This window comes from Grampus griseus (genome assembly GCF_964374135.1).
Source record: "Grampus griseus genome assembly, chromosome: 13".
Lineage (NCBI taxonomy): Eukaryota > Metazoa > Chordata > Mammalia > Artiodactyla > Delphinidae > Grampus > Grampus griseus.
Window position 1 is genome coordinate 61,941,490 of NC_139007.1, and position 26,655 is coordinate 61,968,144.

General features: G+C 39.6%; 1 protein-coding gene across 1 annotated transcript in view; it reads right to left on the reverse strand.

Moving 5' to 3' along the window:
- MAP7 (microtubule associated protein 7) overlaps nucleotides 1-26,655 on the reverse strand; it is a gene marked incomplete at its 5' end in the record, with an annotated part of 163,003 nt that overhangs the window by 30,319 nt on the left and 106,029 nt on the right. The window contains 4 exons of the mRNA XM_082668805.1: nucleotides 1,583-1,693; nucleotides 5,565-5,682; nucleotides 6,482-6,645; nucleotides 22,096-22,173. Coding sequence (XP_082524931.1) covers nucleotides 1,583-1,693; nucleotides 5,565-5,682; nucleotides 6,482-6,645; nucleotides 22,096-22,173 — 471 coding nt within the window. The remainder of the gene's footprint in view (nucleotides 1-1,582; nucleotides 1,694-5,564; nucleotides 5,683-6,481; nucleotides 6,646-22,095; nucleotides 22,174-26,655) is intronic.

Genomic DNA, 26,655 nt, shown 5'->3' on the forward strand with positions numbered 1-26,655 from the left:
AACTGAAGTAGATGAGCCAACCAACAAATTTTTCCCAGTTCTAAGATCCAATTACTTAAGGATATTCAATCAGATATTGTCATGCAGAGTCTACAAAACATCTTATTTCTAGTTGACACAGCACTGTCAATCCACAGAAGTGTGGACAGTACTCTGTTCGGTTTATTGCCCATCTGCCTACCCCCAACCTTGTCCCAGTTTTGGCTACGGGATTGTAGGAGGCAATAAGCCAAGGTTTAACTGAAAACTGCCGTGAGTCCCAGTTACAGTTTGTCTTAGACCCACGTTCACAAAAATATAAAATTCAAGTGCTAAGTGACCAATCCCAAAGAAAAGATGAATACACAACTGTTAAGAACAGCATGCTATATTTTACGTTATTTTAAGGGAATTGGTTTGAAAATAAAGGCTACTTATGAAAGGAACTTCAATTCATAATACTTTTCTCTAACATATAAAAGGCCATTAATTTGACTACATGTCTAATATCAACGATTTAGGCAAACTAGGTTAAAAAAAATGATTTAGGTTAAAAGGCAAGAATAGGCAGTTGATTCATTTACTGCTTTAAGAGATTAATTATAACATCAACGCATTATATTGTACATAACAATGACACCATAACTTTTATACAATACAAAATATACAAATACACATACACACATATAGAACATGCACACATTACATTCTTTTTAAAGACTACAAACACTTCAAAACCAATCAGTTTCTTAATAAAGCACTCAAAGTCACCACAGTTTGTTACTTTCAAAGAGTATGTGTTTTTATATTGCACAATAATTCTTTGGTTTTTTTAATTTAAAATCATTTTAGTTATGTAAAACAAGTAGCTTATCTTAAAAGCTCGATTTTTCATTCTATGATACGTAAATATGTAAAATAAAACTTTCATTTCATAAGTAACTCAACATTCATGTACTGTAAATCCATGGGATGAACAAAACTCAAAATTCAAATAAAATGTTAATTGGAGGACTATGAATATTGAAATTTTTAGGAGGCTTAAATAATGATGTTCTTGAAGTTAGGCCAAATCCCTTTAAATGAATGGACACCAGAAAACCAGTCACGCACACACAAGAAATGCAGTAAGAAAGGTTTGGTTAAAGGAGAAATAAATTAGCAAAATGAAATCTATCAACACGAATCATTTAAAAAGGTCTTTTAGAAAGTTAAAGCCTGGAATTCCCCAAGTACAGATGAAAAGTCAAAGACAATCTGATTGAAGTGAAATAAATGTTCATAACAAAGATTATTTGCATGTTGGTGGATAAGTGGGTGATTTCTGGAGCTGTAAACGCATGTACTAAAAACTTGAGAGAAGCACCGCTTTCATCACTGCTAAATGCAATCATTCAGCCAAGTTCTAAAATGAGAACCGTTCTTGTCGCAAGGAAAATGCTGCTCAGACGTTTATTGCTTTTTTACTCTGAAGTTTTTTTCTTCCTATTTAAGAAACGTAGGGAAAGCAACTTCAGATGCTTACTTTTATCTGTAAACATCCAGAAAAAAAAAGCATTAAGGAAATAACAGAACACTTTTTTTGTTTTCCTTTTGACTGTACCTCTATCTGGAGAATTTAGTAAAGTTGCAGATGAAGAGGAGAGCCGCTTGCTAATGACGGGATCAACATGTTTCGAAAGATTCATGGTGGAAACTGACCTCCTGTCTGGATCTAAAACAAATGGAGATAATGCTAATTGACAGCCAGCATGCAGGATTGCAATTTCCTAGTTCACTGATGGAAGGAAAAACTAGGATTGGATGCTTTCAGCTCTATGACTAGATCTTTACTATAGCACAGTTTTCTAAGTGGACATTTTAAAGGTAACTTAAAGGCTAGAAATAATACTCATTTTTCTTATAGGAAAATAAAAATATAAAATAACTATTCAGCTCACCAGTTAGTCAGCTAGGGAAATTCAAGCATATTGTTATAATACAACAAATGTAGGAAGACCAAAGGAAAGCCAGCGGAGGACAACGAAAATAATGGAAGGGGACTGTGAAGCACAAAGGGGCCCATAAAAGTGAACGCCTTGGGCTTCCCTGGTGGCGCAGTGGTTGAGAGTCCGCCTGCCGATGCAGGGGACACGGGTTCGTGCCCCGGTCCGGGAAGATCCCACATGCCGCGGAGCGGCTGGGCCCGTGAGCCATGGCCGCTGAGCCTGCACGTCCAGAGCCTGTGCTCCACAACGGGAGAGGCCACAACAGTGAGAGGCCTGCGTACCACAAAAAAAAAAAAGAAAAAGTGAACGCCTTCATGATTTCCCAAAGTGTGAACAATGGGGTAGTAATAGTGCTGGTAGGCTAGAATGCAAACACTAGAATAAAAAGAACACCAGGTTCTGTGCGTCTGCTGATACCTTTGCTTGTAGAGTCATTTTACCCAGGGCATTAAAGTTCATTATAGAAAAACAGATTAAAAAGGAAGAAAAAGAAACCCTTTAGGTGTGGAAAGAATGGCCCCCAGAGCAGTTCTTTTTTAAAGTACACTAATAACCACTCCTCTGTGCCTATAACACAGAGTTTAGTGTGGTTTACAGATGTAGAATCAGCCCACAAACCTGCCTAACAAAACTGGCAGCAATGCAAAGAAAATCAGAATTCTTTCTCTTTAAGTTTATTAATAATATTCTTATTGCTGTTGGATAATTTTAGGGTAATTCTTAAAGTTCAAGTCAGAAGAGAAATAGTAGCTGTATAAAAGGCAAAAATCAGCTCTGATAGTTTGCTCTCCTTACAGTGGAACTAAGCTATAACCACACTCACTAGCGTAAATCACGTTCCCTGAATAAAACTGTGTATAAGGAAAAGTCTAAACATCTCATCATTATATTTATGTAGGATGCAGGGAGTTTTTCTGGCCTATAATAGCCAAAGTTAAAGAGGTTTTGCCATATTTTATTTTATTTTCTATGGTTAGCTTCTTCTAAAACTGAAAACAAACCAAAATATTCCTCGTGAGAGAGGCCTTCAAACCCCGTTCCCACTGGTCTAACTAACCCTGGTGGTAAAAATGTTAAAATTTCCCCCACAGAATAACCATTTTGGGCCATTATTTATAGTGTGCAGGAGATAAGCAAGTCTTCCACCAACATCAGACATTCCTGTCTTCTCCAGGGACTCATCTTTACGGTTGAAGCAATTTAATTAAAAATTTTTTTATTTATTTAAGTATCCTTGACTTACATGAAGCAATTTAATTATTAAAAGGAAAATAACCAAACATCATTTCTGTGACTCAAATTTACACGTAACTGATGGGCTCTTAGGGCAATCCTAACAAAGAAAAGATTTAGGGTAAAATGTCAAAAGGAACATCTTAATGATAAAATGTGAGGTTCAAGGGCACAAGGAAGGAAAATGAAAGCCATTTCTAGGAGATCTTGCAGCAGTATCTTTTCTGATATTGCTTTATATGTTAAGCTTCAGTTGGGGGGAGATTGTGTCTACATGCAGGCCTAACAAGCATCATTAAAATTATGGAGATATAATATGTATTTATTATATTGCTTAACATGTAAGAATTTTTAATCTTTTTCTTTCCCTCTCTGAACAAAACACAGATCCACAAAAGGATTCATGAAGAATCGGTTTAAAACGTATAAAGTTTTACAAAGCAGTGCGAGCTGATGTGGGAGCAGTGAGACAACACACTGATTTAATCTGGATGAAATTCAACTTCTAGGATTTGTTTGTTGTACCTACTACAAGTTAGGCCTTGTGGTGAAGTAAGGGGTACTCAAAGTGATCAAGACCTGGTCACTGCTCTCACGATCTCAGCACATCATTCTGACCTTTGAGAATTTTGGCAAATTCCCATTATTTTCAAACTACTCTGTTCCAGTATAAGAGCAATTTTCTCTAATTCACAAACCTTATAAAAAAGGATTTTATCCAACAGCTCACAAATACAACGCTGGTTTCTCTTGCTCTGAGTGGCAATAACAAAGGTTATATATTGAACTGAGTGTGGAAGCAAGAAGTAAAGCTAAGGAACTTGAGTTCCCCTCAAAAATGTTTGAAAATCTGTAATAGGTTTACATGTGTAACGTGCACATGTAAAACAGGAAGCCAGGTAAAAGAAAAATAAGTAAGGTTTTAAAGTACATACCATGACAGCTTTTTTGCATGGAACAAATATGCAAAATTATCCCTAGAATGAAATATCACATGTAAATGATCCTTATGACCACAGATTTGATATGTGCCCCACAGCACATACCACTGGGTCATGAAGGGCCAAAGGAAAAAAACATGCTTTCAAATTTGGTTCACTGCAAAGTTGTGGCAACATGCTTTTAGATCTTTTTAAATGAAGGGGTTATAGAAGACACACTGAATGTTAGGAATGAAAGAGAATAAAGCAAATGAAAATCCATAGTTATTCACATTAAAACTGAAAGTGGCAACAGCTGTACTGATGGGGCGGTTGGGTGGATAAAGCCACACTGGATGTACTTTGAGCTCTGGTGATGTATTAGTGAAAAAACGTTTTTTTAAGGTTCTATCCAAAAGGATCATTTAAAAAGAAAGTAAACATAGCACATGTAATTACTTTATTTCAATACCTTTAAGTCACCTGAGTCATACTATCAACACTTGAGAAACACTGTGCCACGTCCCAGATCTAGGTCTATGCAACAGGATATTAAGCATGCATTATGACTAAGGTGGTGATGGTTCAGCTATTGATGAACTGGCCCTAGGTCTGAGGTGCTAGCTACAGGTCAGGCAATCAGCAAATCACAAGGATGTCTGTACCAGGTTTTCTAGTACCACCAAAAGTTGTGAAGTGGTGGTCCAGTCCTGCTAAATCGAGAAAGGTGAATGATGACTCAACAAAACCACCTGGGGACAGAATGTAAGACAATGATTTTTCAAAGTAAATTAAAAAAAAAAAAAAAAGCTTATTAGACTCACACAAATGAAAAAGAACTGACACACTATATAAAATTCAAGGTGTATTGAATTTACAGTACAAAAATAAAGCCTTTCACTAAATCCAAATTTCAGTACGATTTTATGTCAATTCAAGAACAAGGGAACATCCATTTGCTTGGACATCTACTATTTCTAGCTTCAGAAATCTGTATTTTCTCTTGAAGAGCCTTAGTGTTGCATATACTTTAGGGTCAGAATACATTAGCTCATGGTATTGATTCTGATTGTCAATACTGCTATGGTTCTTCCAGAGAAAAAGACGAAACTGGTTAACCTATTCCATAATCCTGAAACCACTATGCAAATGAATTACTTAAAATAACGTAGAGTTGAAAGTAGTTGTTTAGAAACATTGCATAGATTTCCAATTCTTTAAAGAATTTTGTAAAGGATGAGAAAATCAGCCTGTGTGGAGGGAGGGAACCTTATCTTCTTACCTCCATCACCCTCTTATCCTCAAACAGTAGAAGCATCGTTTAAGTGTAACTTAATTATTTCCGCAGGATTTTTGTTTTGCAAACACAGAATAAAAAAGCAACTGTGACTTGTACTGTCCAGAAAACAAGAGTGATTTTTGAAAGCGGTTACTGTCTGCTTACCTGCGCTGTGGGTACTGGGGCTCCCGTGGAGAACGCCTCCCCATGACCACCGGTTATGTTTCTGTTTTGGCTTCTGGCTCCTCTCCATTGTACGTCGTACAACGGCTTCATGGCGTTCCTTCAAGGGAAGAGAGGAGCTGATGATTAGATTCCACCTGGATGTCTGAGGAGTCTTCGACTTCAGGCAGAGTGGAGAGAGAGGTACTACTTAAACTTCCTAAGTCCTACACCTTAAGGTGAGAGTAATATCAACCTGGGTGAGGGGTTACTGAAATTATTAGGTGTCAGTTGATAAAGCGCTTGGCATACAGCAGGTACTTAAATAAATGACGATTACTATTAGTACTGGGAGTGTGATGCTCCCATCAACTCACATAAGCCTGGTAGTGCAGGTCTTAGCTTAAACACATGTGGTACTGTATTTTAAAAACAGCATATGGAATCTACGGATGTGGGTAATCCTAACCCCACAACTTAATGGATTGTACGACTTTCTGTAACTTACCTATTCTGAGTCTAAATGTCCATTTTCACAAAAACTGACAACACTTACTCAAGGATTGAGCAAGAGTTAAATGAGACAATCTATGAGAAAACGTTTGTAAATGGTAAAGTCCTACAGAAATCCAATTACTGGGAGTAGTCTTAAGACTTCAGTATAGATGAAGTAAACATAAATAAGTTATAGGTCTAGACCAGAGAAATGAGCTTTTAAAGTTCCTGGGGCAACAGTGACAATCATACCATTCTCTACCTGATTTCCACACCACAACCTCCCTAGAAACTATGACTCTGTAAATCTGCTGCCTCTGAGACATTCTTGGTGTGCATGCCAGCACCTTAACGGGAAGCTTCACAGTAAACGTGCTGTGTTTCTGAAACAGACAAGCCTCCCACGTTTCCCCAGAGCATCTCACCTTGTCCTCCTCGAGCCTCTGCCTTCGCTTCTCCTCCACAGCAGCCCTCCTACGTTCCTCTTTCAGCCTCTGCTCTTCTAACTTCTTCTTCCGCTCCTCCAGGTGCTTTTCGTAGTGCTGCCTGGCTCGCTCTTCTCTCTCTAACCAGATTATTTCTCTTGCAGCTTCAGGAAGAAAAATGAGGGAAACCAAACACAGGCAGGTTTAAAAACTTAACAGTTAGGGCTGTAGAAACGGCCCACATTTAACAAACATGGATGGGGTCTTTGGTTTTAATTAACCAACCATGGCCTTTGCTTTTCTCAAATTTTCAGGAAAAAAATATTACTGTTAAATTTTTAGCATAACGTAATATGCAAACAACGAGGCCAAAGAAGATGCACTGAATTCTACTCTTTGGGAACTGGAACAGCCCTCTAGTTTGGTATATTATAACTGCAGAAGAGTGCATGCATCACATCTCAATGCTGATAGCGATGTGATGCCCTCAAACCCACAGTACCATCTGTCTCTCTCTCATTAAAACATGTGATATCCTCCAGATCAGAAGTGTGTGCCTTGGGCTTCCCTGGTGGTGCAGTGGTTAAGAATCCGCCTGCCAATGCAGGGGACACGGGTTCGAACCCTGGCCAGGGAAGATCCCATATGCCACAGAGCAACTGAGCCCGTGTGCCACAACTACTGAGCCTGCACTCTAGAGCCCATGAGCCACGACTACTGAGCCCACGTGCCGCAACTACTGAAGCCTGTGTGCCTAGAGCCCGTGCTCCGCAACAAGAGAAGCCACTGCAATGAGAAGCACACGCACCGCAATGAAGAGTAGCCCCCGCTCACCGCAACGAGAGAAAGCCCGCACGCAGCAATGAAGACCCAATGCAGCCAAAAATAAATTAATTAAATAAATTTTTAAAAAATTTACGGAAAAAAAGTGTGTGACTTCATTTGTTTCAACATAGCATTGGTTCTGTAAGTGTTAAAAGGATTTGGGAGAAAATCCCAAAGATTGATAGTTGATGAAAGATATGCCTCACAGGCATATCACACCGAATCAGTAAAAGGATGTCAGGGATCAAATAAGCAGCCGACCTTGTGTCTGAAGAGTTCATAATCTATTTAGGTAAGACTTAACAAAAAAGCCGAATGAAAATATACAACTCAAAAAATATGGTTCAGTGATGGAATGCTTCCTTCTTCTTTACATATATATGCTCCTTCCTCATTTCAGGGAAAAATAAATCCCACAAAACTTTAAAAAATATGATGCTTCCTTCAGCCGTGACAGCTAAACACATTTTTAATGTGAGCTATTAACATTGTTGGCAAAAGAGTCCAAACAAGATATCAAGCATAAACCTGGAGGACACTATGGTGGTATATCAATTAAAATGTTACTTTTTTAAGGGAAAAACAATAAATTCAGAACATTTTGCTTCCTCTAAATATTTGATATTAGAGATTCTGTATTTCTGCTACCATTAAATCTTTCCAGAGCTATTCATTTCAGGAGAAAAATCTACTGAAATGGATCTGAACTGGCTTGACCTTCATGGAAGGAAAAGCATGAGGACAAACCCACGGTAAGTTTGTCCTCTGACATCACTCAGGGTGGTACACAGAGATCTGGGTTTTCCCAGCAGCTCTGCTGTTAACACATAGTGAGACCTGAACAATTTCATTTGGATTTCCGTTTACTCTTGCCTAAAACATGAAGAAATTGATCTTCAAGGTTCCTTCCTTCCAATGTTAAAAGCCCATGGTTTTAAAGAAATTCTCAGGCCCAAGTTAAAAGTTTACTCAGAGAAAAAGCACATAGTATGTGCCCAATAAATATTTACTGAATGATTGAATAAATTAAAAAAATACTCTGAGAACACATATTAAAAGTAACAGATAGACAGCATTATTCACAATAGCCAAGATATGGAAGCAACCTAAGTGTCCATATCAATAGATGAATGGACAAAGAAGATGTGGTATACATAGGCCATGGAATATTACTCAGCCATAAAAAATAATGAAATCTTGCCATTTGTGACAACATGGATGGACCTAGAGAATATTATGCTAAGTGAAATAAGTCCTACCTAAACTTGGCCTTAATATCTTTATTTGGTCTTGTTCTGCATTGCTCTCCAAAACATCCTCGTCAATCTCCCTGGAGACCTTTCTCCTTACTGTACCTCCTAAATAAACCGTACTTGCCCCATCTCTTTGCTCCTGTGGTTGCCTTGCTGGGAAAGTTGCTATCCTTTTTTTTTATCCAAACAGATCCATCCTTTAAGGCAGTAGCCTCATGAAAACACAGATTGCTGGGCTCCAACCCTCATTCATTTCCACTTTTTCTAGGATGGGGCCCAGTAATCTTCATTTTAAACAAACTTCCCAGGTGATTCTGGTCCCAAGTGATTCACTGATGGCATACGGAGGAACACTGCCCTTAAGGTCTTCTCCAGAAGCTTCATCTCTTCAGGGCTCATTGCTGCTCTTATGACATCTACCACAAACTTTAGCATTTCTTATACTCTGATTTCTATGTAGCAAAGGACTACCCCCCCCCACTTTTTTCCCACTCACTATAGTGTTTTTCACAACTTGCACATAACCAAGGGTCTTACTAATTAATTACTTCCTGATTCATTGAGAACTACTTCTTGACTCATTCACCCATAACTGTCTGGTCTTAGGCAAATTACTTAACTTCCTTATGCCTCACTTCTGTCAGGGTAAATTCTGGCTACATATAGGACCTTCTCATGGGTTTACTGTGAGGATTAAAAGAATCATTACATCTAACACAGTTAGAATAGTCCTCTGCACTTTGTAAGCACTCAGTAAATATTAGCCATTATTGCTAGATTTGTCATCATCATAATTCCAATTCAGAAAATTAAAGGTAGCTCGTAACATTGTGTTATCAGTCACAACAGAGCTAGACATTATTACAACAATAATTAGTTTTATCCCAAATAATCTTTTAAAGGAAGAATATTTCTTTATCAAACTCTTGAGTTCCACTTCTAATTTTCTACCAGGACGTGGAGATCCTATTGCAGTGCCTTTTTAAACAACTGTCGTCTTTAAACAGCCACACAGAGAACAGGCAAACAATGGTGAAATAGCAAACAGCAGTTTCATATTATTGCAGAGTATGCTGCTGACTGCTAGGATTATTACCAAGTACAGATCATGCAATCTTTTAAACTGAAGGATAATGTAAAATATTTCAATATTTTAATAAGAATTGAAAGTTAACTAATTCTAGGAGGTTTGGTTATTTAAAATATTCCCTGTGGATAATAGAAAATATCAAAGTTTTGTATTTTCTCATTAAGAAATGAGACTTTTGAATGCAAGAAAAAACATCAACAATTGCTATGGAGTGAATTGTGTCCCCTCCACTGCAATTCGTATGTTGAAGCCCTAATGCTCAATGTGACTGTATTTGGAGATAGGGCCTTCAGGAGGTAATCATGGTTAAATGAGGTCATAAGGGTAGGGACCTAATCCAATAGGATTACTGTCCTTATAAAAAGAGACACCAGAGAGCTCACTCTCCCTCTCTCTTCACGCTCAGAGGAGAGACCACATGAGAACAGAGCGGCCACCTGAAAGCCAGGAAAGGAGCTCTCATCAGAAACTGAAGCCTACCATAGCCTTGATCTTGAACTTTCCAGCCTCCAGAACTGTAAGAAAATAAAGTTCTGTTGTTTAAGCCATGCAATCTATGGTAGTCTGTTATGGTGGTCTGAAGAGACAAATAAAACTCATTCAGTATTTAAATCATTAACGTTCACTAATTTCATAGCGGCAGCTCTATAAAAGCATAACATGTCCCAAAAAAGGACCTGTGATGAATATCATTAACCTTTACTTTTGTGAAGTTATCAGTTTCTCCTGGACTCTGAGATCATAACATAAAAATGAAATGCAAACCCACTGTGGCCCCTGGACCTTAACAACCCAGTCCCATCCCTGAGCTGCTGCCACCAGGATTATACTTCAATGACACTGTAACAGTATGTCAGTGCCACACAAAGGGGAAATTCGCCATCAATCCGAACTCTGTTTAGAAACACACAGTGACTCGTGTACTAAAAGGAGTTTGAAATGAAAGGGTATAGGATAGAGTAGAAGCTCCGGCTTCACAGGAACCTGAGTCCACCCCCCACTCCTGCCACCCCCCAGTATGTGTCACTGAGCAAGCAGTGACTTCTGTGGTCTCGTTTCCTCGAACCGTCTTCCTGAAAGGGCTGCCAGGTGGGCTCGCGGTAACATATAAAGTGCTTAAGGCAGTGCCAGGTACATGGTAGGGACTCTGTACATGTAGATAATTATAACGAGTGAATCTTTATGATCGTTATACTAACTCCTGTCTTATCGCTACAGAAAAAAGGCAGCTAAACAGAAGAACACAGATAGGACAGAGAACCAGATGGTGCACTCGTGGGCTGGGTCAACTCCCGTCCCAGTCACATTCGACCATCTAGTGCCCAGCCTGGTCCTTCTGAGCAGGCTTACAACAGTGTGGGTGAAGAACGTGTTCCACTACCGTCTGAGGGAAAGAAAATGATGACGCTCAGAGAATAGAGCAATGTTAACACTGAACCTCTGAAACACACACAGCTTAGGTTCATGCTAGGATATGGAAGGATATGAATAGGTTACTGGTAACACTGGCTACCAGAACAGCCAGTAATATCATGAAAAGTCAGAAAATGACAAGTGATAATATCTGAGTTTGGATCTTGATTCTGCCGCTCATTCTGTGTGACCTTGGAAAAATTAGCTAACCCCTCTGACTTCTAAGTTAGAGTGTGTACAAAATGTTCTCCAAGGTCTTTTTCAATTCACTCCCATGACTCAGTTGTTTTTACCTTTGAGGACATATGAGGGATTACAATTAGGTTTCTTTCTGTTTTGATTTTGAGGGCTAAAAATTTAATTTTTGTGCTTTATCTCAATAATTATTGTGATTACTTACATTCAAATAAATTTCATTTTTATGTTGGTATGAAAACACTGATTGTTTTGTGTGTGCTAAATATTAATAAAAAAAACGGCTTAACTTGGTTAATCAACCCTGGGAAAGGGTGCTGTGGACTGAAAAATAAGAGCATCTGTGTAGGAAATACTAATTACTTTTATTTAATAATGAAGAAATGGGAATGAAAAGGTAACCACTAATAGTATGGAAAATTATAGCACAACTTCTAAATTAATATGGGCAATCATGGAATGAACAGTACTTGCATCAAACCGATGCCTACACCTCTACACCACCAACCCTACCCCCACCATAAAAAGGGAAAAAAACAAAGTTTAAAAGGAATGAAACTAAGCTAAAAGGAATAAAACTAAGCCTATTAGTTAAGACTGAGAGTTTTAGACCAGGCCAAAACTAAAAGCTAAAGGAATAAAACTAAGCCTATTAGTTAAGATTGAGACTTTTTGACCAGGCCAAAACACAAAACACCCAGTTACATAGTTTGAAAGAAACAAACCTAAAACAAAGTGTCAAAGAAAATAATGAATGAACAAATAGCTAGCTATCAGGCAAATGAAAATAAAATTGTAATAAATGTGGGAATAATAATCCCATTTTGTCTGGTAGTAAAAATCAAATGAAGAAAAAAACTCCAAAGGAGATAAATAGCTCTCCCAGGACCACATGGTCTAAAAGAGGTAGAGTTGAAATTTTAAGTCAGCTCTGATTCCAAAGCCTGTACTTTCTGTTACTACACACTATTTCCTCCGTATTCACAACTTCCTGCCTAAAATTTCCACTTGAATTTCCTGGTCAGATCCACCACATAACCTTACTCATATCTGCTTATTCATCCCTACCTCTGCTCTGCCTTCTACGTTCTGGTAGCAGATACACGACCTCCTAATGGTTTACAAAGTTAGACCCCTCGAGGTCATTCTCAATTTCACCTCATGGATGCTCCAACCTAACTCCACACTTCCACAATTGACTCCATCATTTTACATCAGAATTCAGTGTCTCCCCTCCCAACCTTTCGATTCTACTGTATTTAAGCCCTCATTCCCTTCTTATTCCTGGTGTTTAGTCTATCTCCTCTTCACATCTATCCTTCATACTGTTCTCAGAGACATCTTCCCCCCCCACCCCCAAACAAACCCAATGTCACAGTCCTGCTTGAAAACCTGTTGGTTCCCCACTGTTCCCCAGTTCAACTCCTTAGATTGACCGTATAATCACGTACATTTTTACAAGCTACCTCCTGCCCAAAACACCTCTTCCCACCTGGCAAACTTCAACCATCTTTCAAGTCCTGGGTCAAATGGCCCTTCCTCTGGAGGCAAAGTCACTCCCATAGCTCCTTCAGACTCCTACCTGTACTCTAGATCGTAACTACTCTGCTCTTACTGAGTTCTTCCCCATATAAAACTGTGTCTAGTTTAGCAGATGATAAAAGTAAGTATGATGAATAAATGAGCTAAGGAGTTAAAGGATTATATGACTTCCAAGCAAAGTGATTTACATTGAGCCTTAGTGGTAATTCAAAGCCTTCTCAACAAGTCATTTAAACTGTGTTTCTACTTTCCTCTCATTTGAATATTACACTGGAGAACTGCCTGGTAATAAGGATGACCCTGCAGATACCCACAACACCTGTGTCTCCTGCCCGAGGGGACTTCCTACTTTGCCTTCTCCCCTTGACATAGCGGTAGACTAATGGGACTGAGGTGCTGAGACAGAGCTGAGGTGCTTATACTTGTGAAATGTCTAGACCCTTTCTCTGGAGATAGGAAAGCAATACTGTGCCAGGACTTCTTATCTTCAGAGCTAGGCCTAAAGGAGGGTTTAGCCTCAGCTAAAGTAAACGGAGTTTTGCTAAAGCACACAGAGCAATGGTTGTCCTTGGAATCTTTTTGTTACTGCCTCGACCTTAATCCACTTTCACTCCTCATAGAATGTTGCCATCCTCTTCCCTGGCTGTCTTACTGTGCCCCAGCCTACTAGACCAGAAGCACACACACCCCTCTATCTTTGTCTCCCTGTAGCTCAGAAACATTAGGTTTCTCCAATCCCAGGCATCTAGGTCAGTCTCTGGGGTCACATGACCTGCCATTCTCGTCTCTATCACCACCATCATCACGGTGAGCTGTGCTCAGTCCTTTATGCTGACACCAAGTGATTTACAGGCAGTACCTTCATAGCTGATAGCTGCCAGTGAGGTAGACATTGCTACTAAACTTATTTTATTAAACTTATTCACAGAGAAGTGAAGTAACCTGTCTGATGTCTCAAAGTTAGTCAGTGGTGGAACTGAAATGCAAACTCTGGACTGTCTGACTCCAGAAGAAAACGAGGAACCATTACGCTAAAAGGCAGGATTTGGAACACCTCCCCATGACTGAAGTTCCTCCTCTAGATCGGGACACAGTGTTCATCCAATGTGAAGATCCTGATCTTCTAATGTCACTCTTGGCCTTCGGCATCATCTGTTTAAAAGACCATTTACTTTTCAGGCTTTAAGACCTTTGAATTGTCAGCTTTAAAGGCAAAGTCAACCTGGGAGAAATAAACAATGGCTGCTTAGTCACAATGATTCACCTTATGTCAAAGCTTCAGCCTCTGAGTTATCTAATCCATCCCGCAACAAGCATTTATTCTTTCCAGTCCCGAGCCTGACTCATGAGGCAGTGCTTTGGTATGTGCTCCTGTCCGAATTCCTCCCACTAACATGTACTCTGATCCTCTGGTTGTTCATAACCTGCCTGGAGGCCTTGGGAGCTTTTGTACACTTCATTCATTAAGTGACAACTTTAGGAGGTGGTTGACCACAGATCTGTCAAAGTTTTATCCAGTAAAATTTTGGATTACAAAGACTTTCCCAAAGTCTGTTTTTGTTTTTGTTTTTTTGGTGTGTGGATAGTCTTATTAAAACCAATGACTGTCTATCAATGATAATAATGTGAAATGTAAAACCAGGGACAGTTTCACTTATGATGCTAATCAGAGTACGGCATCACTGTTTACTAATTAATTCTAACCTCTCTATCAACATTTTTGAGATGAACATTCTAAGCCAGGTTGAAATGATCATTTATCTCTTGACTGCACTCTTATTAATACTGCTGCCCGAGGTGACAACACACACTGAGTAAGAAGGGTGGGGAGGGAAGCAAAGCAGAAAAGCTGTGACTGGAAGGGCAAGGAAGTCTGGTGAAATTATCTGAGAAACAATGCAAAAATAATTTAATTGAAGGTCAAAATCCTTTTCATGTTATCTTATTGTTATTTCTAATACAATACATTATGATAGGTCTCCTGTACAGCTTTGAACTTAGCTATAAAACCCAATATGAATGAACTGAATGAGAGATTTGATTAACTTTATTTTTTCTTCATGAGCTATGAGTCAATCATACAATTCTCTGATAAGCTTCCATGATTATATAGACTCTCAGAAAGCCCCCAGCTGGGAATGTGACTCCATTCGCATCAATACTTCAAACTTTAACCTGTATCACCTTCAAAAAGGGAAACCTTATATCTTCCTAAACACAGAAGACTATTCATCTGCTAAATATTCCTTTGAATTTGTCAACATATCGTAGGACTATTAGTTTCATAACATATATGAAGACCAAGCAGTTTTAAGGCACAACTATTCTATAGATTGCCTTTGTATCCTTGCTCGTCTAACTGAGAAAATGCTTAAGAATAAGAATTTCAGACTTGTTTGAGTGGACAATTATAAGGGTGGGTATTACCTGATAATCTGGTAATGTCTAACTAATTTGCAGTATACCTGCTGCATTCACCTCTACTTACATTGAAACATACAGATTTACTATTCATTTACCATTCAACCAACAATTGTTAGACATCGACTACGTGCCAGGCACTATTCTAGGTACTAGGCTATAGAAATTTAAAAATGACACAAGTTCTTTCTTTTATTAAGCTTATATTCCAGTGAAAGCCGACAGACAACAAACAAATAAAATATATACATGCTTAGATACTGACAGTGACGTAGAGAAAAGTAGAGGACTAGTTTGGGGGAGCTGCAAATTTGAGTAAGATGGCCAAGGAAGGCCTCACTGAAGAGATGGCATTTAAACAATATCGGAAGGAGGAGAGAGAATGAGCTACACGCATCTCTCAGGACAAACATTCCAGGTGGAGTGCATAGCAATGTAAGTACCAGGAGGTTAGAAAATTGATGTTTCACTTTAAGAGCCCCAGGGTTCCTGGCTTAATAGTGACCGCACATCAAATATTAGGTGAATGAATATGTGAATTAAAACAGCAGGAACTAGCTGTAAAAAAAGGTGGTGGTGGTAGTTAGTATTACTTTAAACTATCTAAAGTCAAAAATTTATACTATTGCATAAATTCTACATGCTTTGATTCTTGTAGATGTTTCTGAAGAGAAATTAGTAACCAGGATCTATTCCAAGTTCTTACAGACTCTTTTTTTAATTTTTTAAAATTTTTTTGTGGTACGTGGGCCTCTCACTGTTGTGGCCTCTCCCGTTGTGGAGCACAGGCTCCGGACGCGCAGGCTCAGCGGCCATGGCTCACGGGCCCAGCCGCTTCGCGGCATGTGGGATCTTCCTGGACCGGGGCACGAACCCGCGTCCCCTGCATCAGCAGGCGGACTCTCAACCACTGCACCACCAGGGAAGCCCACAGACTCTTAATGGACTCCAAGGCTAACAAATGGTCAATGCCACAAAATTTTCTCAGAAAGATATCAGAATCTGCTCCAACACTTACATTTACCCTCTGGTTCTGTGTCAAATGGACAGTGAGTACAGCACCCATGTACCTTGCTTGTGCATGAGGAAGCAGAATAGCTCTTCCTCCACGTGAGAGCTGGGTATGTGCCCAGCTCTGAAACTTCGGAAAATCTACCACCGCATCTGAAGCATAGGGACCACTCTCTACTTAACAGAATCACCACTTGTTGAAGAATGTAAACATTGATCTTGGTGATCCTGTCCATATTAAAAATATGCTTAGGGGCTTCTCTGATGGCGCAGTGGTTGAGAGTCTACCTGCCAATGCAGGGGACGTGGGTTCGGGCCCTGGTCTGGGAGGATCCCACATGCACGGAGCGGCTGGGCCCGTGGGCCACAGTTACTGAGCCTGCGCGTCTGGAGCCTGTGCTCCGCAGCAAGAGAGGCCGCAACAGTGAGAGGCCTGCGCACCGCGATGAAGAGTGGCCCCTGCTTGCCACAGCTGGAGAAAGCCCTCGCACAGAAATGAAGACCCAACACAGCCATATATAGATTAAAAAAAAATAAGAAAATATAGTTGATATGGCAGAAAGAAGAAAGGGTCTATTAACTATCCCATTTTTTAAGATTCAGTTCCTCCCTTGAGCTAAATTATCACAATGCACTTTTAAAATAAAATAAATGACAGTCCATAAAATAACTTAACATCAGCAACTATGGCAGGCTCACACAACAAAAAGTACAACTGGGCTTCCCTGGTGGCGCAGTGGTTGAGAGTCCGCCTGCCGATGCAGGGGACATGGGTTTGTGCCCTGGTTCGGGAGGATCCCACATGCTGCAGAGCAGCTGGGCCTGTGAGCCATGGCCTCTGAGCCTGCGCGTCCGGAGCCTGTGCTCCTCAGCGGGAGGGGCCACAGCAGTGAGGCCTGTGTACCGCAAAAAAAAAAAAAAAAAAAAAAAAGTACAACTATTGTGTTAATTTGCACCTAAATGTGATAATACAGAGTGAAGTGTTTAGAACACTGCTTGGCCCATAGTTAGTGCTCAATAAACATTATTATTATTAATGAATAATATTAATATTATTAAGACGTAATTAAAGACGGGTAAAATCAGGAAAATCAGCAAATATTTATTACGCATCTGTTTCATATTTAGCTCTGTATACTGGGATAAAAAGAATTAGAAAACCATGGCCATACCCTTTAAAAGTTTAAAATATATAAAACCAGAAAGTTCTATAAAGTCCAAATAGAAAAAGTTCAGTAGCATATAAAGTGGCACTAGAATGTGAGCTAAAATATGATAGTTATGCAAGATATAGAGTAAGAAAATGAGAGTTTCCAAAAGGGGAAAGATCATAAAAACCAGGAAGGCGTCAAAAAGAAGGACTGGCACTAACCGTGACCAAGCTAGAGGAATGAAGTACATCCATGAGATAGTTTTGGGTAACTAAAATCTAAATTTACTAAGGTCTGAACTAGGATGAGTGCATAGGCAGCAAATTTAAAGGCATGGATCTGAGACCTATGTTGAAGACAGAGGCCTGCTGGTCTTGTGACTAAATGGATTCAGGGATAGTGAGTGTGGCAAATTCCACCTACAAACCAGGCTAGAGGTAGCTGAAGCCCCAGCTAGAGGACTAGGCTGAGTCCAGGCTGACCACTGGTACCTACAAACAGCTCAACAGGTCCGAGTGGAGACTAGGCAGTGCACAGCTCTGGACCACCACGTTTCATTCTGTAAAAGATGCGGTAGTTAAGGCTGGTAGAAAGATGCCAGTGCCTCCAGCAGCAGGAGAAAGCATCAAAAATAGTGGAAAGATAATTGGGCGGGGCAGGGGGGATGCTGGTGCAATTGACCGAGACACAGAAATTCCTCAGAGGAGTATTCTGGAGGGAAAGTTGATGGGCAATGTAGTTGTATAGAGCGGGGGGTCCCCGACCTGCGGGCCACGGACCGGTAGCGGTCCGAGGCCTGTTAGGAAGCAGGCTGAACAGCAGGAGCTGGGGGGTGGGCAGGCGAGCAAAGCTTCACCTGCCGCTCTCTACCGCTCGCATTACTGCCTGTACCAACCAACCACCACGCCCCCACGGAAAAACTGTCTTCCACGAAACTGGTCCCTGGTGCCAAAAAGGTTGGGGATCGCTGGTATAGAGGCTGAGTTTCAGATGACAGGAAAGCACCTACTGCCTTATGAGTAAGTTGGAAATGTGAAACCCACATTATCAAAAAAGGAGGGTTGAAACCATGACACAACCCTCCTTTTTTGTACAATTAAAAATACAATTCTCCCACTTACCCCAGGAAGAAAACCAAAATTAAAGCTTAGAAGAGAGATGGTAAAAAAGATGCAGAAGTCAAGAGAGAGAAGTTTGAAGGAACGGCCTGAACAGAATCAGATGAAATAGTGGTTGAGGAGATTTCTTCATGGGAAAACCTTTTAAGGCAGAAAAATCAAGCTTTCAGAGTGCATATGCTCAACCAAACAAACAGAACAGTCCCGTACTTGAAGAATTATGCCTGATTTTACGTGATAAATTGAAGGATAATGTGGAAAGAGCAGGCCACATGATATAATCCTACCATAAAGCATTAAAGCATGACTCAGAAATTTATCCTACAGAAAGTTATTAATAGATCCTCCCTGTTTGTAGAACAGTACAAACATGACATGCAGCCCAAAACAAAGACCTTTATTCTCCCTTTTAACTTGCTTTTTAAAAATGTGGATTACAAAAAAATAAAATCTTTAATGATTTCAATGTTAATTTCAACCTACATCCAACAGTGAATAATCAATCTCACTGGCCAATAACTTTAAACTTTGCTCTGTTGGAATTTCTGGAATGTATTTTTTTTCTAACTTGGAAAGCTTTAAAGTTTGATAATAGTTGATATTATCAACTGCTTTCGTGTTTTCAAAAAGTACACCCCAAAGACCTGCTATTAAGTGACAGCCCTTCCCCACCCCTCCCACCTTTTTTTTTTTTTTTTTTTTTAACTATTCTACTCCCATCATAGCTTCTCCACAGCACAGTTTATATTTATGGGTAGTTTATCAGCTGCACTTTTTCTTTTAGAACTAAAATTTTTTTAGAAATTACCCTTATGTATTCTAAGGCACAGCTTAAATTAGATGCTAGATTTTAGATGACTCTTTTACAAATGTACGTGTGCATGAATGTTTATTTGTGTATTTATGAAGATTAGTTTCTACTCTGACAGCTTAAAATAGGCCAAAATTTAAAAGAAATTTTAAAAGAAAATGCAAATAATGCAGAAAAAAATAAAAATGAGTAAAATAAAACAGAAATATGATAGATAAAAATGTATTTCATTAAAATTATGACTGTCAATGACAACAAAAGAGATAATATCAAAATTAAGGAAAACTGGGAATTCCCTGGCGGTCCAGTGGTTAGGACTCCTCTCACTGCTGAGGGCCCGGGTTCAATCCCTGGTCAGGGGAATTAAGATCCCACAAACTGAGTGGTGGGGTCAAAAAAAAAAAAGAAGAAAAACTATGGTATTAAATACGGTAGGGTAAGAAGAAAGAAAAACCATGTCTATGATACGCTAGCTCACCAACAAAGTAAAGCTGTGACCACAGGATAATACAATAATCTGAACGTTACTTTGACCCATATAAGAATCTGATAAGCAGGTTGGGTCTGTTACCAGATGCCCTTTTGCCACCTGTCTTGCGTCAGTGCTCTACAGTCCCCACCTCTTCTAGCTCCCTGGATGACTCCTCTTCATCCTCTAGTTGGACGTTCAGGTGGCCCCTGACATCCTCAGGCTGGGCTAGGTCCTTCTGTGGGGTTCTCGATGCCCCATGTGCATACCCCTTCAATACCACCCTCTATTAGAATTGCTGTGTGTTTATCTGTTCCCGCCTCCCCACCACTAGACGGTAGCTAGCCCTGGAGGGCTGGGCCTCAACCTTTATTCATCTTCTTAACACAATACCTAGCAAATAGAGTTTTTAACTATATAAACTAATAAGCCATGTTCTACATCATCGACATGAATTAAAATGGGGCCACATATTAAGAAGAAACCCAGCCACACAACAGATAAAGTTAGGCAACTTGTAGGGAGAATCTGCAGGCTCAGAGCTATACAACTTTATAGCATAAGAAGGGAAATGATTTTTGTGTGACCAGCATATTTATACTTTCTACAAAAAGAACTAATAACGCGTGGATCTGAAAGACAAAGAAACCCAAATGGAAAGGTATGAGTTAAGGTGCAGAAGCTAATTCATGATGGGATTTAAATGATACAGGAGTCGTCTCCTGACCCTAGGGAGCTACTTTTACTCAGGTAGATACGAATCCACACTGCAGTGCTAAGGAGACATTTAACAGTGGGAAACCTAACCCAACAGGGATGGGGTGGAGAGGGGAGAGGACACAAGTGCTTATCTTTGCTTGGATGGATCCAAAACCAGAGTGTAAATACTTATGCTTGCCTGGAATCTCTTCCTGCTTTAGTAGCTCTGCCTTTCCCTCTCAGCTCTGATCCACTTGTCTAACTGACCTTTACTGGGGAGCAGTGGGCACAGTTCACAGAAGAAAGGTCTCCAGACTACACAGCACTCCAAGCAAAGAGGGACCCGCCTCAGGGCCACAGGCAGCCCTGTTCTCCAAGAACCTACCAGCCCGAGGGAGACCTGATAGAGGCAGGGAACTTCAAGCCTGGGTGCAAACTCTAAACACAGAAACACGCAGCTTGTTTACTGCCAGCAAGTCATTGAAATCTGTGTTGAAAAAACCTTGGCAGCAAAAGAAATGACCTCACATGACCGTGATGGCAAGGGAGAGAAAGAGACCTGTGTTCAAAGAATGTAAACAATGTCAACAGACTTTTGAAAATCAGCTTCCAGTGAATTTCACAAATTTGGATTCTTGAATACAAATAATCAGAGATGGGATATGGGGCTGGGTTTTCCAACTGAAACATTAACGTTTACAAAATGCAGTAGAACTTTAGAAAAGTTATAGGTCATCCACTGGAAAGACTGTGGCAACCTAACTCAGCTCTGGTTTTAAAATATCCAGACGCTCTGGAAACAATGAGACACACTGACTAGACATTTCACCTTTCCAAGGCACATAAAGAGAGTATCCTGTTTTAGCAACTTTGCATAAATGGACATTAAAGGAGGAGTTGGCACCAACATCCTTGCTCAATGTTCTGGAAGACAAGGACTGCTGAGTGCTCGGATCTTGGCTTCCTGGTAAGCTCGTCCTGTGACCCAGCTCTCTAGGTGATTACGTGGCAAATGCTGCAGTTGCTAACCTTTTGCTAGGGCCTTAGATAACAAAAGAAAAATCAGACCCCTCAGCACAGGTCTTGTGTTTTTCCTGGCAGCACATTGGTAGCATCAGTCTATAAATTCAACAGCAGCATTATTTTAACATCGAAAGCAGTGAGTGCCCTAGCAGTGCACAGTCTCATAACTGTTCACATAAAAAGAACCACATGCTGACTCTCCTGGTATTTTTTTTTTTTTTTGCATTACGTGGGCCTCTCACTGTTGTGGCTCTCCCGTTGCGGAGCACAGGCTCCGGACATGCAGGCTCAGCGGCCATGGCTCACGGGCCCAGCCGCTCCGCGGCACGTGGGATCTTCCCGGACCGGGGCACGAACCTGTGTCCCCTGCATCGGCAGGCGGATTCTCAACCACTGCACCACCAGGAAAGCCCTAGTTCTATGTTTATATCAACATACTAAATTCTGTTTCCCAATCCATCTGCAAAACTCATAAAGGCATGCTAGAAAGCATGCTTATTAGAGTGATGTCTGTTTGTCCATCATCCTCGAGGGGAAAAAAGTAACATTTCAACAACGGTATCCTTGAAAGATCAAGCGAGGGCTGCGGATACCTAGCTGCTTCTCCCGCTCCTCACGCCGCTCCCTCGCCAGCCGCTGCCGGTCATCAACGCGCAGCACTGGTGGAGGGTCTGAAAAAGAGAAAAAAAAAACATGAGAAGAGGGGCAGATTTTGAGAAACGATATACACTGATAAATATCTTTTTGTCCAGTAAATCTGATGAATGAAATATTACTACATCTTACGTATAGTAACGTGACAACAATTAGTACATGTAACTATACTTTCAGTGATACACTTTATTATAATTTTCCTGAGAATTTCCAAGTATTATCTTCTATTTAAAAATATTACATAAGAGGTTAGATTCTAAGAGATCTCATCACAAGGAAAAAACCCATTTCTTTTTTTTTTTTTCATATAAGATGATGGATGCTAACTAAACACATTGGGATAAACATTTCACAATATAAGTCAAGTCATTATGCTGTACACCTTAAACTTACACAGTTTAATTGATGCTGTATGTCAATTATATCTCAATAAAACTCAAAAAAATAAAGTAAAATAAAAAGACACACAGTCCCCCCAAAATTTGTGTAAAACATAACTGTGCCTTTGGCTTGTATTTATCAAACAATATATATGAGGTTTTGTGTTCCTAAGCTACTGAACCTCTATTGTTTTTATGTTTCAAAAAGCCTGTTCCTTAACAGCACATAGACTCCTAAGTGAATTTATTATACTAAATACATGTTCACCAGATAGATGTGAACAGCCCAGCTCTGGAGTCAGACGGGCATGAGATCACTTCCGGTTCTGTCACTCACTTGCTGTGAGATTTGGCCGAATTACTCACTCAGCTCTCTAAGCCTTAAGCTATGATATAGGGTTCATGGGTTTTTCACTTATTGCCTATGAGGATAAAATAGAACCTATCTATCTCACATCATTGTAAGGATTAAATAAAATAATGCTTGTAACAGCGTTAGCACAGTGCCTAGAACTTGATAAATCTCAATAAATTCACTCATTTACGGAACACACTGAATAGCTACTGTGCACCAGGCAGTGTTGTATGTGCTGAAAAGAGAGCTATTAACAAAAAAGACAGAAATCTTTGCCCAAATGGGGTTTGCTTAGGGAAAATTTATGGAATAAATAAGTAAAATATAGAGAGTGAAAAAAAGGGCAATATATAAAATGTTAGACTGCAATAAATGCTAAGGAGATAGCAAAGCAGCCAAGGGGATTGTGAAATGGCAGGAAGGGGAGGTCTGACATTTTGGATAGGTGCCAAGGGAAGTCTAATTGTGATGGTAGCTTTTATGTGTAAAAACCAGATGGAAGTAAGGGAGCTACCCGTGCAGATATTCCAAGAGAGGAAAAGCAAGTGCAAAGGCCCTGAGGTTACGAGTACCTAAGGTGTTCAAGAAACGATATGAAGATCTGAGCCACTGGAGCAGAGTGAGATCAGTAAGTGATGGGGCCAGAGACCTGGGGGCCTGGTGAGGACTCTGGATTATGCTCTGAGTGAGATGCCACCACGGGGTTTCCAGCAGAGGGTCACATGAATACACTCACTCTGCCTGTTACTAAATAAAAGGAAAAGCATAGTAATAATAATGATGATGATAATTACACTTAAAATCAGCTTTGTTTTCCCTGCTACTTAATTAACATCACAATTTTAAGATCTCTTATTAAAAATAGAAACCTACTGGAATAATACTTTAGAGACAACTGGCAGAGCTTCATCAACAGACTTAAAGGACTTGCATCACAAATGCGTCTTAAACGTCACAGAATTTGTACATTTAAGGGAAATAAAAACTGTCTAAAAGTACATTAGGACCTGCATAAACCTGGCAGTGTGTATCATGGGCAGGACCAGGCGATGATATTTTATGCTTTTCCTTTGCTTTAAGGTATGCTTTTTCAAAAAATTCATAATACGAACCCCTCACTAGCTCATACTCATTATGATAATTATTTCCCAGATTTACTAATCATTTATGAGGTCTCAAATATTTTTTATGTAGAAAAATGTGGCCTCTGGTCCCAAAAGGTTTTCCTCTGACACTAGAAGAGGGGCACGTGGACTCCCCTCAGGCACTTTGTTAAGGATCACAGACAGGGGAGTTCTGCTGTCCTTTGTTTTTGGAAGTGACAGCCATAGCAAAATGGTATTTTGAAGAAAAAATGATCTGAGAACAAAAGCCAAAATGAAGTCAGAAGAAAGACTTCCAACAATTACTTATTGCTTAAAAGAAGTCCTTAAATAATGAGGTTTTACTCCCTCATGAAAACTTTGATTTTATTATGAAACTTGAAAATCAACTTTATTTATAAAAGCCACATAGGCACATTATAGAAAGTCTGTAAAACAGAGTCTATAAAGTCAAATTTTGTTCATGGAATATGGAGTATGTGACATTTCTAGCTTACTTTCAAGTACTTGCCAAATTTCACACAAAATTTTGAAAAGAAGGTTTTAATAGCAACGTATGGGACACGCACACTTATCCTCATCTACCTTCTTCCATCCAAACCAACCCTGAGAACTCTAAGTCAATAACTGATGTTTCTGCAGTCATGAGGCAATACTCAGTTATGCAATGGAATGCTTGCTTGCCTTTTAGATGCATAGTTGGAAAAGAGCAATGCAAAAGGGGGCATAGTTTACCTCTGATTTCTATGCTATCATTTCATATGAAAATTACACTCTTCACAAACTGTATCCTGTCTGGTAACAACTGTATACAACAACAGGCTGTATACAGTTCTATGCAGATATATCAATAAAAACTATAAGTAAGGGCAATGCTTAAGAGTCGGATAATTCCCACTGGCCACCTTTATCACTTCAGTACTGACCTCAATCAGTATTTATTTAGAATTAGGTTTGAGGAAGTTGAGAACAAATCCAACACATTTCTAAAGTATAAGATGCATACTGACTATGATATGCTAGACAGTTTCGGTTGGTTTGGGGACCTGGCAATAGAAAATACTGTAGAGTGAAAAAGGTATTCAGTTTGAATTCTGTTTCTGCCCTTCTGGTCACATTAATAAAAAGCCACTTTGATACTAGAATGTTAATAAACACCCTGTGACAGATGAAAGATGGCTGTGAATGCAGGTAGGGAAGAGCAGAGCCTGGTCAGTTTTGTTCATTGTTATATTCCCCATTGCCTAGGACTATATTTGACAGGAAGGAAGGCATTCGATAAGTACTTATTAAATGAATGAATGAGGGGACTTCCCTGGCTGTCCAGTGGTTAAGACTCTGTGCTTCCAATGCAGGAGGCGTGGGTTCAATCCCTGGTCAGGGAACTAAGAACCCCACATACCAAGGGCATGGCCAAAAAAAAAAAAAGAGAGAGAATGAATAAACAAATGGGCCAACAGTTTTAGCTAACTTTCAGAGCCAGTACACTTCCATTAAGCATCACTACTGGGGCAAACTCATACCAATCTTGTAGTTGACAACAGACTTTTTAAAATGTAAATACTAGCGATTACAATTTTAAGATTTAATAACTAAAAACTGATAAAAATGGTCTTTAAAGGTAGGATTTCAGAAAGAAAGAATACAATTGAATAATTCCAAGTAAATAGTGAATTTTCTGTAATTTTTGTCTCCCTCTCATTTCTACCCTCATATCACTTTTCTCTGGAACAAAATGAAGGTATAGAAAATGATTTGACATCACGAACATTTCACATTGTTTCCCAACAGATCTAACGTTGTTAGAATAGAACTGAGTTACTTATTCTCAGATGGAGAAGTTTTAAGAGAAATAGGATTTCGGTGGCGGTAAGCTTGCAGCTACACTCTGCATCCAACCTCCTACCTGTGATGATTGCAAAGTAGAGGGACTACCCAAATGAGGGCACTTTTAAAAGTGAAAGGGCGTGCTGATAAGAGTCTGTCTGTGGCGACGTGTGTAAACCTGGACTATTCTGCAAAAATCGGAACTAAAGAGTGACCCTCAAAGATCAAGAAAATCAACTCACTTTGACAAGGCTTTTTTCCAAGAACTCAGTAGACCTTGACTCCTATCTGAACCACTACTGTTTATACAGTAAACTACTTCTGTTAGGGCTTTTTACAAGGACTTCCATATATATTATCAGTTTATTCTTCACAATAATCCTATGAGTTAGTCAAGCAGCTAGTCATTCAATGAAGAGTTATTGTGCCTATTTTCCAAATGAGAAAACTAAAGGAAATAAATGCATGTGACTAAGGAAGGTGGCACAGTTAAGTGTCAGAGTTAGGCCTTAAAATCCCATCTTTAACTCAATTCTGTCCCCCCTTTTCACAGCATGGCATCTACAGTGTCATTAGAATCAGAAAACAGCTGGAAGATTACAGGTCATGTTTTCCTCCATGAGGGAAATTTATTTATTATTTATAAGAAGAAAGTTCTACTGGCTCTTCTAAAGACTTGTGGTGGGGAATAGTAGAGGGATAGGAATTAAGAGGCATTTTTAATAAACTGGAGTTTCTGCTTTTCTCAGGTACGTGCCCAGTAGTTCATGAAGAAAATGCAATTTTCTCTTCTAATCAGGTCAAACTTTTACCATTTGGGTTACAATCAAGGAC